This window comes from Diadema antillarum, unplaced genomic scaffold, assembly GCF_040938485.1.
Source record: "Diadema antillarum isolate AM-2024a unplaced genomic scaffold, OU_Dant_1.0 seq00001437_RagTag, whole genome shotgun sequence".
In the NCBI taxonomy this organism is placed as follows: Eukaryota; Metazoa; Echinodermata; class Echinoidea; order Diadematoida; family Diadematidae; genus Diadema; species Diadema antillarum.
The window spans coordinates 436912-452278 of NW_027272187.1; the positions used below are offsets into that span (position 1 = coordinate 436912).

Genomic DNA, 15367 nt, shown 5'->3' on the forward strand with positions numbered 1-15367 from the left:
ACCATAGATATCACAAAGGGAAAATCACAGGATTGGTGATAGAGGATGTAGGAAAAGCGTGATGTGTATTAGATAGACGAGATAATAGAAGAGGGCAAACGAGATGAAGGAAATTGTGTATTTTGTTGCACGCTAATATACACGTGTATTTAAGTATAAATACATTAATTACATAATGTAGGCCTATACACACTGATACATGCGTATCCCCCCACCCTTCTAGAAAAAAAAAGAGAGTAAAATGTAGTTCCCCTCATCGTCATTCATAACTTTGCAAGTACATATTTGTTCATCATGTATAATGGTTATGTTATTAGAAAACATTCTGAGAGGTTTTCCTCAAGTTTCAATCATTATTAGCTTCACCTTCACCCCCACCTCCTCCTCCTTCTTCTTCACATCCTCCTCATTCTGTGCCTATTGTCGGGCCTCTTGATTTACTGGAGTATCATTGACTACTACATCGGTCAGAGATAAGTATTGCGCACTAATAAACCAGAATCCAAGAATAGGCGATATAGAAGGTCATACACAGACAGGCGTTTTCATTGTGGAAGGTATAGGTCCTATTGAATCTCTGTAAGGCTCACGACACTGGATGCTCTTGTACAAAGTGATTCATCTTTCCATTGTCTGGACATCAAATTTGACGTTCTTTGGTTCTGAGCCTTAATCATCATGCAAATATCATCATTAAACGTCATTTTCTGACCATGAGTGTTTATAAAATTGTTTTCAGCTGAGGTGTCTTTTTTATTAGTCATATTTTTTCTGTTCATATCCCCCTCCTGCTATTTTAGTAATCCAAATTATGCGATGCATGTAGTTATGAGACTCTTTATAATTTAAATCCAAGAAGACATCTCATGCTGTGTCAATTGTTCACATCATACGCGGTACATAAAATATGCAGAATATTATAGTAAAATGACATCATTATCGAAAGCTGTTTTTAATACGACGCTGAACGTCTGGGTTGTTGGAGGAGGGCTTTACCTACGCACTTAGCTGAGTCACTTCAGTGTTTTTTCATCAGACTGAGAGAGAAGGTGGAAAGGAGACACTGCAATGAGCTTCCATTCGTGCGCTCAAATTGTCCAGATGTGAAATATTTCCCTGTCTCCTCATCAATTTCACTGTCAGGGGGGAATCCCACTGATTTGCCTGTGGTGAGCTGTCCCCTGCCAAATTTGTTGAGTGACTCACCTCATAGCTATTCTTCGGCGCGAGACATTCCGCCCAATCAATTATTAGTCCGTCGAGTTACATTGCTTGGAGAGTCGAACCGACTACTGACACAAAGTTTCTCTACTATTTAATTCGATTTAACTCGGTCAATAAAGGATTGAAATAATTTTTTTCATAAATCATATTGAAATTAAATTTGTTGAATATTATTGCATTAGATGTTGTTTTTTTACCATGAAATCTGACTAACTCACTTCGTAAGCATATCATCTTCTGCCAACAGGCAATATAACAACTACAAGTATCGATACACTTATTATCAGCTGGCGGAAATTTCACGCATGCGTACTGCCTTTAGGAGCTAAGATACGAACCAAACTCGGTCGGTGATGCGATCCGCCGCGGCCGCTGCCAATCAATCCACTATCGTGTTGCACGACTAGCGCCGCGCCTGAGCTGCTCTGGTGCTGCATGTAGATGCCCGCTCGATCCGTAGACGTACTGGTAGCAATGCTATGTTTCTGTGCTGCTCGAGACACTTTTGTTAACCCAACATAAATATTTCCCCTAAATTACTAACTACTCTGTGGTTTGGAGACCTTTTCAACCGTCACTATGAGTTCGAGCAGTGCTGTGGATAGAGACCCGTCAGTTGAAAGTGGAGTTGGAATTGCTGAAAGTGAGCCAGATTCACCCGCACGAGCAGGAGCTCAGCCAACTTCACCGCCCGTTGTTGTCGTCGCTTCGGGAGAGGAGCCCGCGATCGCTCCGTCACCTCGCAGTCGGCCTCCGTCTGCAGCTGGTACCACAGCTACAGCAGAGCAGACTACAACTACTAGATCTAGATCTAGATCTTCTTCCCCTTCTCAGTCTTCGGCATCAGAATCTGGTAAGATGTCAAGTGTTGACGGCAAATCTTTATCCCCTCTCCAGTTTCCAAGACCACGGGCCAGCACTAATTCGAGAGACAACTTAAAGCCAATCGTGTATGAACTGACTTACTACGGGAACGTGGTGTTAGATCGCAGAATCACACAGCCAATGCTACCATGGATTGTTACGGAAAAACGACGAAATGGCGGATTGGGACATGCTCTGGTCTTACAAGTTTCTTCCAAGGGTGCACTTGGTATTTCAGAAAGGAAAGGCTCCATTCTCTTTGAACATCGTCTGCACAATATTTCAAGGTTTGCAAGAGGACATGACAAAAAATGCTTTGGATATTTATGGCGACCAGACAGCAATGAGAACTTCAGATGTTTTGTATTCCGTGCAAGTGATGATGACATGGTGAGTTTCAATTTATATTACTTTTGTTATTCCTCTCTCCTTCTTTAGATTTGATTGTGTTCATTAAAACATGCTTGCGTAACTGTGCCTATCAAGAAACTGCGATCAGCCCGAACGTGAAACACTCCCACAGAATTTCTTACTTACACTACAGATTACAACTGTGGAGTGCCCCGGGGTTAGGATAGAGAGTGCCTGCTGCAATCCATCAAAACCTCAGAAAGTATCTATGAAACAATTTCTGAGCAGACAGAGCAAATATTTCTTAGACAATCCCGGGATCTAGGAGGCTAAATTATACGCTTATAACTTCAACACAGGCACAGCCATACAATACATAGCATCATGTTACCCTAAAAACCCTAAGGTCACACTTTAAACTCTAACCCTAAACCCTGTTTCCAAGTTTAGCTGGGGTACATATGAACTCTTGCCTGGCTTTCCATAGTCTGTATGTATGGCTGTGCTGAAGTTAGAAGCCTAAAATAATTTAGCCCCCTAAAACCCAGGATTGCCTCTGAAGTATAGTTGCAATGACCAGATGAAACTTCTCTGGCAAAACTTTGAGAAGTTTAACTTTGAGAACACTTTCTGAAGTTTGACCCTCTAACTATTTACACTGGCAGCCAAACTTTTAGTTTCCGTTCTTGATAAGGTCTCAAACTTTTGATCACTGGTGCCCATATGCAACAAGAAAGAAAGCATAATTGTGCTGTCTGACAGCTTACTGATGAATGCAGTGACTAGATACTACTCGCAACTAGTCATGTGACAAACTTCACAAAGTTCCAACATTTCAGCTGTGTGCATTCAGACAGCACAAACTTTATGAAGATATAATTATGGTACTACTAGCTAGTATGGGGGTTCAGGAAATTTTCCTGGTTTTAGACTTGGGAAGTTTCTGGAAAAGTTTCTTGAAAAGTTTTTCGAGAAGTTTGTGTTCCGACTGGCAAAACTTTGATTAAGAGTTTTTGTGAGTTTGACTGGGGCTAGTGAGTTTCAGTTGTGCCAGGCAGTAAGGTTTTGTCGCATCATATACCACGTGGTAGGCAATTGAGACCAAGAACTAAAGTGCTGGTAGTGATGTATGCAAGTGAAAACAGACTGAAATGCATGCTCTTGCACTGTTACAATGTTTTTAAGAAAAGTATGTCAGCAACAATAAGCAGTGCAGACCATATCATACAATGTAAGTGGTCATTCCTTGTTAATGATAGTGATAGATAATACGTACAAAAACACATCTTTGCTACATGTTAATTATTGCTGTATTGTAGTTTCAGATTTTCTGTGGATTTTGACTTCACTGTAGTTTGAATGCAACTATGATTCCTTTATTGGTACATGTATCGGTATTCAATTCTTCTTCCTTAATACAGTATAGACTTGGGTACATTTTCCTGTGTATAGGTAAAAGAGCTAAGAGTAATGCGACAGTACAACACTTGTTTTTGTTAAAATTCTAACATGATGATATTATTTGTTTATCAGATTTAAAATGCATTTTATAGACAAAGTAAGCTTTCTCACATACAGTGTATGCAGGCAACTGTATACAATGTGTAAACATTGTAGATGTGTTTGAAGTTCTAAGGCCAAGTAAAAAAAGATAGTAGTTTCTCGTCCGGGTTTTTTGAGCAAGGCGATGAGGGAGGTCCTTACTATTTGATATCTTACTATTTTTTTCAAGGATTGTCAAAATGAAAGTAATATGTGTTTCTCGTCCGGTAATTCTGAGAAAGGTAACGAGAGAGGGCTTTACTATTTTCTATATCCAATTTATGAAATGAAATATCACTCTGGTAGCTGTGTTATAAGAGACCAGGTCCCAAGTGTATATCTTGCCTGCACTCTGTGCATTTTCAAACAAATAGATTATGTATACTTGAAATGAAACTTCATGCATGCAGAAATACATTTGCTTTTTCTTTCCACTACAGATGTCAAGGGAAAATGACCATCTTGATAGTGGTATTTAGTGTTGTAATGGCATTTCTGATACCAGTGTACTTGCAGTTCTGATGTATTGTGCTATTAAATGAAACAGGTATAAAACATGTCTTTCAACAAAGAATGTACGACTGAAATAAATTGCATGATATTCAAAACACTGCTTTATTCATCATTGGTGTTTGTGACTTTTTGTGTCCACACAGCTGGTATATGTATCTGCATTTCTTCACAGTACAGTTGTAGCACATTCAACTGGAAACTGGCTTGTACAATTGCAGATGGATGTCAAAATGATACTGATATGGCATTATAGCATTAAATATTTAAAGATGTGTCTTCATGTTCTAAAAAGACATTTGATAATCACTCATCATTTGGATGATGAATGATTGTATACTACACTACAGATGATACGACTCACGGCCGTGTCCGTGAATTTACATCGTAAAGAAAAGTATCCCGCAGAAATACGAGACAAACCAGAATCCGTGGAAAAGTTATTTATTTTATTTTGTAGATACACCCATTTGATAATTCTACATTTGCTGGAAAAGCGCATTCATTTTCTCTTCAAAATAGAACGTCACCGGTACCATCCCCTGGTCTGTCACGACGTACCGAGTGCGCTGTACATCACAGCTAGCCCAGGCCCGCCCGCGCCCATCCAACTACAGTTCGAGCTCACAGTGTGAAATGCATGCGTTATTACATACGCACTACAGACGCTACCGAGTGCGCTGTACTACAGCTAAGTAGAGGACGCACGCAAGGCGTAATTAGAAATGAGACATCACGATTGGTAGGTGAATTGTCGATTTTTTTTTTTTTCGGCGGCCGAAAAAATAGTAAATATCAAAAAAGTCGATGCGGCAACTGAAAATCGATACGGGCGGGGAGCGGGCTGGGACGAGAATTATGAATTTCTTGGTATTTTCAGCGCCATTTTGAAAATAGTAAATAGTAAAAAAATCGATGCGGCGGCCAAAATCGATGCGCGCGAGGACGAGAAACTGGTTTCTTTTTTTACTTGGCCTAATTGTATATTTCATAATTAATATGCCAAGCCTTCCGTGCAGCAAAATAAATACTAAATGGGATAACATACAACGTGTATACAGTACGTGCATTTATGGCAATGAAAAATGCCATTACTCTGCTGTAACAATCACCTTGATCAACACTATGACGAGTTACAAAGTGTAGCATATGTGTGAATTTGATCAAACAAAACTAACCCTGTAAATGCAGAAATTTCCACTGTACATTGATTTTCGTGTATTTCATACTGCTCATGGGGAGGAATTCTTAAACCACTAAAATGTTGTCACAACTTTCTCTGCATAACCATGGGTTGACAATTAAGCAGTGCGAATTCAAGAGCCTGAGAATATGTTTTTAGCTACTCAGTGAGAAAAATTAATCACACAAAAGTATCAATGTTTACTGTATTCCAGACAAATGTTCAGAGAGTAGAATTTTGGTGGTGATTTATTCAGTGTGTAATTACTGTATGCAGTCATACTCCACACAAATCACCTTCTGATGACTCTATTGTAGGCATCAAAGCAGACATGTAGGTGTCATTTTGTGAATTTGCCGTCATTTTGACTGACAAAATTTTTTTTTTTTTGGTTCAATTTGTTTTTGCTACCACCATCAATTATCTTGAAATAGACTAACAGTTCCAACATGCCATAACGAAACTAGAAACTTAATGCTATGACTCTGCGCATTGCCTGTTTACGTGAATCATTTGTGGGTCAGTTTGGTAAGTGTGTGATATGCCAGTTTGTTTGCCCTGGAAACAGGAACTTACCAGCAGCCCATTTTTTTTTTTTCTTGCTTGGGAGCTGCAAATCCTTCTGTGGGCGTGTTTCTGGTCCAGACAGCCATTCATTGGCACTCTGTTTACCCGCTGGTTTAACATTTACAGGCTATTGGGAGACTTCCTCATACAGTGTTATGGTCTGTAGCAGTCTATTTAATCTTTATGTAGACAACAATGGGCGACATGCTGTGTGGGCACTTTTTTTTTTTCTTTAATTTTTATTTTCCTTATCCAATATTCCCTGGTGTCTTCGTCATTTCTTTTACTTTGTTATTTTCTATTATTATGTGATAAACAATAGTACACAATTCTATGACTGATTGAGGGCTTGAAGGAACCAGTCCTGACCACTTAGGTTACCAAAACAAAGTTTATATTTTTTTTTTCATGTTGTGTATATTACAATTTGTATAGATTGTATTTTCTTTGTATGTTTATACATGTACATAGTAGTTTACCTGATGTCACAAAACAGAGCCAGTGTCAATATGTGAACTTACATCTGTACTACTGGTAAACACAATCTGACACTAAGATACCGTGCCACAGTCTGCCTTTTGGCCAGCTGAATTTGAGATTGAGATTCTTATACACATCTCTCTTACAGTGATATATTGTAGTTGTGCTAATGCAGGCTTATTAGCATTCTTTGTTCGCATCAAGATTAAGTAATCCATGTCAAGCTGTTTTCAGTATTGAAAGCAGTGTGCAGTGCTCTTCATGTTCCTACTGTAGTTCATTCTTCTCACATTCTAAAACGTGACACAGAAGTGCATTTACTTTGAACTTTATCAATGTCTTGTGTGACCAGGAAAGCACTCGTGACAAGTAACAAGTGCCTTGGTACGAATGTATATAGTAAACTTGCATGGATCGATGTGGTTTGGATCTAACACAGAGGAGTACTCTCAAGTTTGCTTCTATTATATTTGTCTGCAGTATACATCTTAGTCACGTATTTAGTTCTAATATAATTTAGAAATCAAATGAAGTACACTTACTGTATAACATTGGGGCTGCAGTTCACATCATTATATGTACATGTAGGTACACTTGTAGAACTTTTTAAAATAGGAAAATAGGTGAACTCCAAAGAGTAAACTCCACTTAATTGGCAAATACACCAAAGTGTAGCAGAAGATGCATAAACTTGATGATTTTCTTGCTGGTTTGCCCAGATATACGGTATATAAGAGGAAAATGCATAAAAATGCTGGCAATTTTTGATGGTTGGATGCCAATTTATGTGTAGGGCACAATTCAAAATAGGAATACAACGTGTATATGGAATGCAATGTACAGTTTCATGAGTTTTCATTTCTTGTGTAACTGGTACTGTACTAAGGAAAAAAAAAGTAAAGAAGAAAAATGGTATTCATGGTCAGAAGGTTTGAATGGATTCTAGTATTTGATCTATAGTGTACAGGTATATTAAGTGCTTAGCAATAGTATCCTAGCGATGTGAATATGACAGAAAGGCATGAATAGAGTACTGTAAGTAGAACAATATGAATTGATACAGAAGAATTATGAAAATGGAAATACATGAAAACTCAATCCAATGAAATTTGTCATGGTATACACAACTGAAGAAATGCATGGCTTGCATTTACAGCACATTGAATGCAAATTCTATACAATATGTACATTGAAAAATCTGCTTTAGGAGTTTTGATAATTGGTTGTCTGATCGAAACATCTGCTACTAGTCTCTTTTATTTCGCCATGCACATCAACTTCAAGGAGATAAACAGAACATTGTGTGTGTGTGCGGTAGCAATACACATGTTGTACATTTTGCATGGTTCCAGGAACATTGTTAATCAACAGCTTTATCCACAGTGTGCTAAGCTGATGCATTTTTTTTTTTAGGTCCTACATTGTATACATGCTACGTGTAGGAGGATGTGATCTGTTACCCATTAATCCAGTGATCAAATATCACATGAACCCAGTTAAAATTAAAGTGACACCATCTGTTTTGGATTTTGTACTTACCAATTAGGAAGTGGAATTTGGGATTTTCAGCTTACCTATTAAAAAGACACAAACAAACTACAGTATGGAATAGAGAATGCTACAGGGACTTGTGCAATGAATGCTGGCATACATATCATATAATGAAATTAATATGTGAATTCTGAATTTTTGTATGAACTTAGGTTGTGGAAAGATGTCTGAATTAGTTATCCATGACATTAGTACTGTGTAGTACTAACTGACATTCAGAGGATTCTTCCTTTTTTCCTTCTTTTGACAGAAACTCAGTTCAGCTCATGCTTTTACTTTTTTGAAAGGACAAAGAGTAGCAATAACAAGAAAATCAGTCCAATTGTCAATGATGGGAAGAAATACAACTGTAGCTTGTAATGTTTGTATAAAAGAGGGGAAAATTAAAGACAAACTATTGTGTTATCATTTAGTCAGATAATCAAATTAACAAGGTACATGATAAAATTTGTATTCATACCAACTCTGATCACAATTTTTGGAGCTTCTATCGCATTTACCAATTCCAGTGCAGATACATTGTACTTCAAGATTTGTGTGATCACTTTATCACCATGTGAGAAGGAATAAACTGAACTGTATTAATTTGGAATAGCCATTTCACTCACTGTCATTAAACTAGTACATTTGTCAATGAAATGCACAGAGTGTACTGTAGCCAACGCATTCTACAAGGTACCTATGGTGTTTGTTTCTGCCACTCTTTCTGGAAATTAATGTAATAACAATGCCCTTTGATACCCTCCTCATGTGTACTTATGTAATACCTATCTATTATCATCTCATGGCGCATGTTGTCTTTTCACAAGCATTGAATACCTTTTCAAATTTATGGCAATCGCATTGACTCCACATGAAGAGCTCATTTGGCAACAATGCATGTCAGTTCCTTCAAACCTTTTGATGTTGTGGGTTTGAAAGAAAAGAAAGAAAAAAATGGAATGAGTCATTGTATACATACATTGTATGCATCATCACCTTTTCCCACAATCATTGATTTGTGTCATTGTTTAATGCAATAATCACTCTAATTTGCACATATGTGGACATGACCCAAACTAAATATGTGACCCTGCACCTCAAAACAAACAAAAAGTCGCCAGACATGAATTTTTAGTTAAGACCATATTCTGAAAGAGCAGACTTTAAGCTTTAAAATGATGTATAACTCAAATCATATGGACTCTCCTAACCTATCTAAATATTGGAAAGAAAGCACAAACTCAGGAAAAGTGTGAACTGAGAAAAGAGGCTCTGAAATACAGTGTCTATTCAAGCGCTTAATCTTTACCAAACCGTGCTGGCTGTGCAATGAATGAGACAAAAAACAGGAAGTAAACCACCAGAGTAACAACAATGAAGGGATTATCAAATTGAACTGAAATTAAGCATGCCTCATTAACACATTCTGTCCATAATCAATGCCAACTTTCAAAGCAGTAGCACTATCCTTTCAAAAGTTATTAGAGTTGAAAGTGAAGAGTGAGGACAAGGTTTTTCAGAAATGAAAAAGGGATTCTAAAGACACACCTAATCACACTATTCTACCAAAAATGTTCGAGATAAACTGCTAAAAAAACACACTTTCCTGCCCGTTTTATGATACCAAATTTTAGCATAATGTAAAAGAAGACCCGCTCTTTCAGAAAATATGAAAAAGTCAAGTTCGGCTAGGTTGACCCATTTCACTTATTTTCAGTCCTCGCGCAAAATCAGTGTGTGCGACTTTATGTTCGTTTTGAGGTGCATGGTCACATATGGTATTATCATAGCCTAAAAGGAGGTTGTGGTTCATACACCGTATCAACATGAATTTTCAAATATGGAATTTTTTAACTTTTTTTTTTTAATAAAAGGAGCAGACTCAATTAAAGAAGACATGGACACTATGGTTACAGCTCGTTATTCCGAAGGTTCGTTATTCCGAAGGCTCTTCAGTCCGAAGATTCGTTATTCCGAAGGTTCGTTATTCCAAATTTCATTTTCGGATCAGCAAATCTTCGGAATAACAAATCTTCGGAATAACGAACCTTCGGAATAACGCCACAAATGTTCTGATTAACGAACCCTTTTTCATTTTCGGATTATTGAACCACTAGGTATAAGGAATTTGTGTGTTTCGGATTAACGAACCTTCGGAATAACGAACCATCGGAATAGCGAACCTTCGGAATAAGGAACAGCACCCGGACACTATATCCCCCAAGCGAGGTCTGCTGTATGTGAAAATTTCAATGAAAGACACCAAAAACATGTTGACAATTCAGTATCTTTCCTGATATCTCATCAGGAAATGACTGCAGCATTGCAAACATTATTTGCATTAGGTTCTAAGGTCTCAGATAAAAATCGGAGATTACTTGATATTCTTTTCTCTCAAGGTCAAAATGTGATCACAATTATATCAAAGATATCAATGACATCATATTATGGGATCCTTCAAGCAAAGCTAAATTGAGCCTATCATTTGATTATAAAAATACAAAACAGATTATACATTAACTTGTTTTGTTTCGTACATCGGATCAAAATTTTACTGCAACAGCTGTGTATAGTGCATTGACTCAAGATCAAAACTGTTGTGTCAATTTGTCTTGAGTACAATGTCATTTTGCATGCATGATATGCCTGTGATATCATACACTCTTAATCATTTGGATTGCTCTTCAATTTGCTCAAATTTTGATTGATCTGTTGCCGTGATTCATTGATATAAATGTCATTCCTATTTTCAAGCAGGGTAACCATATTGAAGATTATGAAAGTACAATGTACAATGTATTTGTGTTGAAAAGGCAATTAATGGATTTGAAAAGTTAAAGATGGTGATAATCTGAATACAAATCAAAGCTTTTGTGCTTCTTTTATCCAATGTTGATGTTGCTGATTCACTTCAGAGAAGAATTTTAAGTATGCTGCTGCAAGATAAAGCAATGTTGAAGCAATGTGGTGTGTGTAGTCGGGGGACCATTGCTGCATACATTTTTCTTTCACTGTTGTACCTATACTTGCATCGTTTGGAACACCCACAGATATTGCAATAAAATGCAGGTTTATGGATCCATGACTATCATATTGTCAAGTGCTATCAGATCCAATTAAATAAGATACTGTGAATGAACTCTCAGATGCATATTACACAATCAATCAAAGGTTATATTGAACAAGTCTGAGAATACAATGTATGTGAGCCATTCAATTCCCTGTTGCAACATATTCTGCTGTGTGTATTGAAAATGCACCACAAGCATTGTGCAGTTGAATGCAGCAAAGAGAACTGGCACAATATATGTGCAGGTGGCACATTTACATTTTCTTAAAGCGTATGATATGCGAGGCCAGGTTTCCTTGGCGATTGCACATCCACTGTGGTTTGAGAAGGGAGAATGTTAAACAGCAAATGTGTGATGGGTGGAGCCATGAAGTTCAATTCGAAGATGGTTCTTCGAAAGTGCTGTCATGACAACGAATTGAGACCCTGTTGATGGAAATGTGTGCCATGTTCCTTCGCACATCCTAACCTTGGGCATAAAGCAGAAAGGCGTTAACTCCACAGACTGCTGGTTAATGCTCTTCAAATTTTCCTCTGATGATATTTCTTGACTCTGCTCTATCCCCAACCCTCATCTGCATTGGAGTAGATATTGTGTATGATTGGAATTGTAATAGCACATGCTTTATCAGTGTGTTTCCTTTGTATAAATGCAGCATGAGTTCAGACAGGAACCCTAGCGAAATAGCAAAAATCTTGCTAATTTGGGGGTAAAGTCATCTCAGCCTGAATGCGTAATCAAATGCTCACTCAAGTATAGCAGGTCATCAATATGAATTTGCAGGGCCTGCTTACATATGGACTTTTGCATTGTAAATATAAGGCGGGGAAGGAGGACCCATATTTTGCACTGTTTACTTGCAGTTTGCAAGCAAACATTTAAATTCATGCACATTTATAGTCAAGCACTCAGCTCACTGTTCATTTATGCATAGTAGACTTTGCTTAAGCCAAGCCATTTATAATGCCCCCCCCCCCAAAAAAAAAAAAAAAAAAAAGAGAAAGAAAAAAAAAATCAGCTTAACGAGTGTGAGACACTTTATGTATTCAGGGAGTGAAGTTATCTAGAGTGATAATGTAACAAAGATGAAATCTAATGTTACTTTTGGGTCTCATACGTACTGCTAGCCTGCATGCAGAATAAACAGGTACATGTTTAATGCATGACATGATTTTCTAAGTCTTTCAGTGCTGTAATATCATTATGCCTTGTCTCATGTTCAGATCAAGATTTGATTCTGACTAGCTACTACTGCTATTGATCCGTCCAAATATTTGATGATTTTGCCAAATAAAGGCAAAAAAGTATATTTTACACCCGTCTCAGTCTGAGCTACAATGATATTAGAATGACACTGTTTTAGCCTCATATGATAGTTACAGAATGTCCATCAGCAACCTTTTAATATAAAAAAAAAACACATATTTTTTGGTTGATGTCATTCCTACCTTCTGCTTTGTAGCAATGTATGTGATTGCCACCCAAGAATAATATAAAGAAAATCATTCCAAATAAGATATCGACAATGTCTGGTTTGTATACCATCTTTAGGTTTCTGGCACACAGTCTCCATTTCACTTTAATTGCTTGTGATTACTTTTTGTCTTTTGCCGAAATGTCAAGTTAGCAGAGTAAGAAAGTTGTACTGGGATGAACATGCATTATTTGCATTTTAAATGTGATTCAGATAATGCTTCTTGCTTCATTAGTGAGCAAGACATGCTTTGCATGCGAGAATATGGTTGTCAGAATAATTTTTTTTTTAATACTTCCTGTAGGGAGAGCAAGGGAATTAGCATTGCTCATGAGTCATAATACTAATAGCTTATAACAGATCTCTAAAAGAGAACAAAGATGTGGCTAGTATGATTCTGGAATTTCTCCATTCTTTGATCAGTGAAGTTCTATAGCTTATCAAAATAATACTGTAAAATGCACCATCAGTTTGTAGAAATTATGAAAGTATTCATTGTCCAGTGCTCCTCTTGGATGTACAGTTTGTAACTCAAATGTTGAATCTTCTTCGAAATATTTGATTTAAAAGACAAAACTACAGGCTTATTCCCTTTTGAAGTACATTGTACTGAAATTGTGGCTACATGTATGTCTTAAGTTGCATGCAGTACATCACATGCATGAGTGGTGTATGTATGTTGTGCTTTTAAGTGTCTTCATGCTTCTACAATTCTAATAGAAATTCAGTCCGTCGCATTAGTACTCTGAGCCAAAAGTCATTGGCCTGCAGTGAATGACGTCAACACTTTCTTTCTTTCTTTCTTCTGTTGTTGTTGTTTTTTCCAGTGAGCCTTAAAATACCTTGTGACCATTTTCATAAGTCAGCTATAAATGTACCTGAGAAAGAGTAACAAACCAGTATAGGAATATGTGCAATGACAGAAATGGCATAAGAAAGCTACATGTATATTAATTTAAAAATAATAATAGTAAAATCATATTTTGATAGCAGCCAACTTTTGCAACTTTTGTGGGATCTGTACATCTTTGAAAGCAGAGTTACATGACATGCACACCTGTTTTCTTCAATTCTTTGATAATTGTTTTCATATTTTGTTCCTAATGCCAAACTCTGCCATTTTGTAATGACAAAGGGCTGTTCTAGTGTCAGTGACATGACAGGTATTTATTGTGATGTAAACATCCAGTTGCAGAATTCTTACACTCTTTGAGTGTCTGAATAATGTACAGTTGCATATTAAATTTTAGATTGGATCATGATTGCCTTTTACTTTCTCACACTGAGAAAGCAACTGAATTTTCCCCACCTGTTTTATATTTAAACCAAATTCATATCTGTGACATATCCTTACCAAAAAAGAAAGAAATTAACAAAGATGACAACTTTAAATCTAGAGGGGAAATATCTTGCCAGAATCACAACTTAATAATGCAGTGAAAGCATTAAAATGCAAGTAATCCAATTATGCAGCTCAGTGTAGGGAGAAAAACCTGCAAATCCAAACATAACTCATTGATTAGATTACCAATCAATTGAAATAGTGTTAGATGAAAAGGAGTGTTTGTGAGAACACCATTAAGAGCAGTGAAAAGATCTGTAGCCTTCAGATCACTTGTGTAGAACATGTGGTTTATCAGCATCACTTCCTTCTTGCCAATGATTTTTCCTGTTCAAAAAGCAGATTGCACATGTGTAGGATCATGCAGATAATCATCTACACTGTGTTGTAGGTAGGCCTATACATTAGGAGAGACGGGGTGCCCAGTATTTGTTCTCGGCATATTGAATTAAACATATTCATGCCAATACATATTTTTCCTGAGGACCTACATAGCAACAGCTATATCATTGGCTTGCTCCTGATGAATGCACACTTTCTGAACTTGGCAACAAGGTGGTGTGTGTTCTACTGGAATCGTAGATAAGGCCAAATGTTGGCAAGTTTGTGATCATCGTAAACAACTTTATTATTCATGATATGCATAAAATTTAAAATGTTTGTGTGATGAGATTGCATTCTTTCTTGTGGTTTTTTTTAAATCATCCTAGGCAAGAATTTTTTGGTCATGTGTGTATCCTTAGGATTTAGCAGAAATTGCGTTGAGCTTGACACTGTAACATTCAAGAAATCGACTTTACAGTCTGGTGTGGACCATGCCCACATGTCAACATAGATGAATTATACCCTGCTGAGCTTGGAAGAATACCGGTATATTTTACACAGATCCTGCATACAGAGCCGTGAAGCCACCATGTTGATATCAAGGTAACGGATGTGGTCGAATTAATAGTGATAGCTGTTGAATGATTATAAATTGATATGTCAGATCATCTGTGATCACTGCCCCAGGGGTTTGAGCTGTCAAGGCAGTATGTACTTCCTCTCTTCTAGAAAACATTGCAAACTCAGTTGTGAGGATGTGTAATGATGTTCTTGTCAACAAAACTAATATCTTTTGTGACAGGTTGGTGTTAGGTCTGAATCCCCCCTCCCCCCCCCCCCCCAAAAAAAAAAAAAAAAAAAGAAATGACTGATAAGGGTAGGGATCTTACTATATACAGTGT

The 15367-nt window shown here is 37.2% G+C and overlaps 1 protein-coding gene across 1 annotated transcript in view; it reads left to right on the forward strand.

The window, feature by feature from the left end:
- The first annotated feature begins 1625 nt into the window (after positions 1-1625).
- Positions 1626-15367, forward strand: part of LOC139709466 (TBC1 domain family member 1-like) — a 96341-nt gene continuing 82599 nt past the window's right edge. The window contains exon 1 of the mRNA XM_071621428.1: positions 1626-2478. Within this exon, the coding sequence (XP_071477529.1) occupies positions 1804-2478 (675 nt within the window). The 5' untranslated portion in view covers positions 1626-1803. The remainder of the gene's footprint in view (positions 2479-15367) is intronic.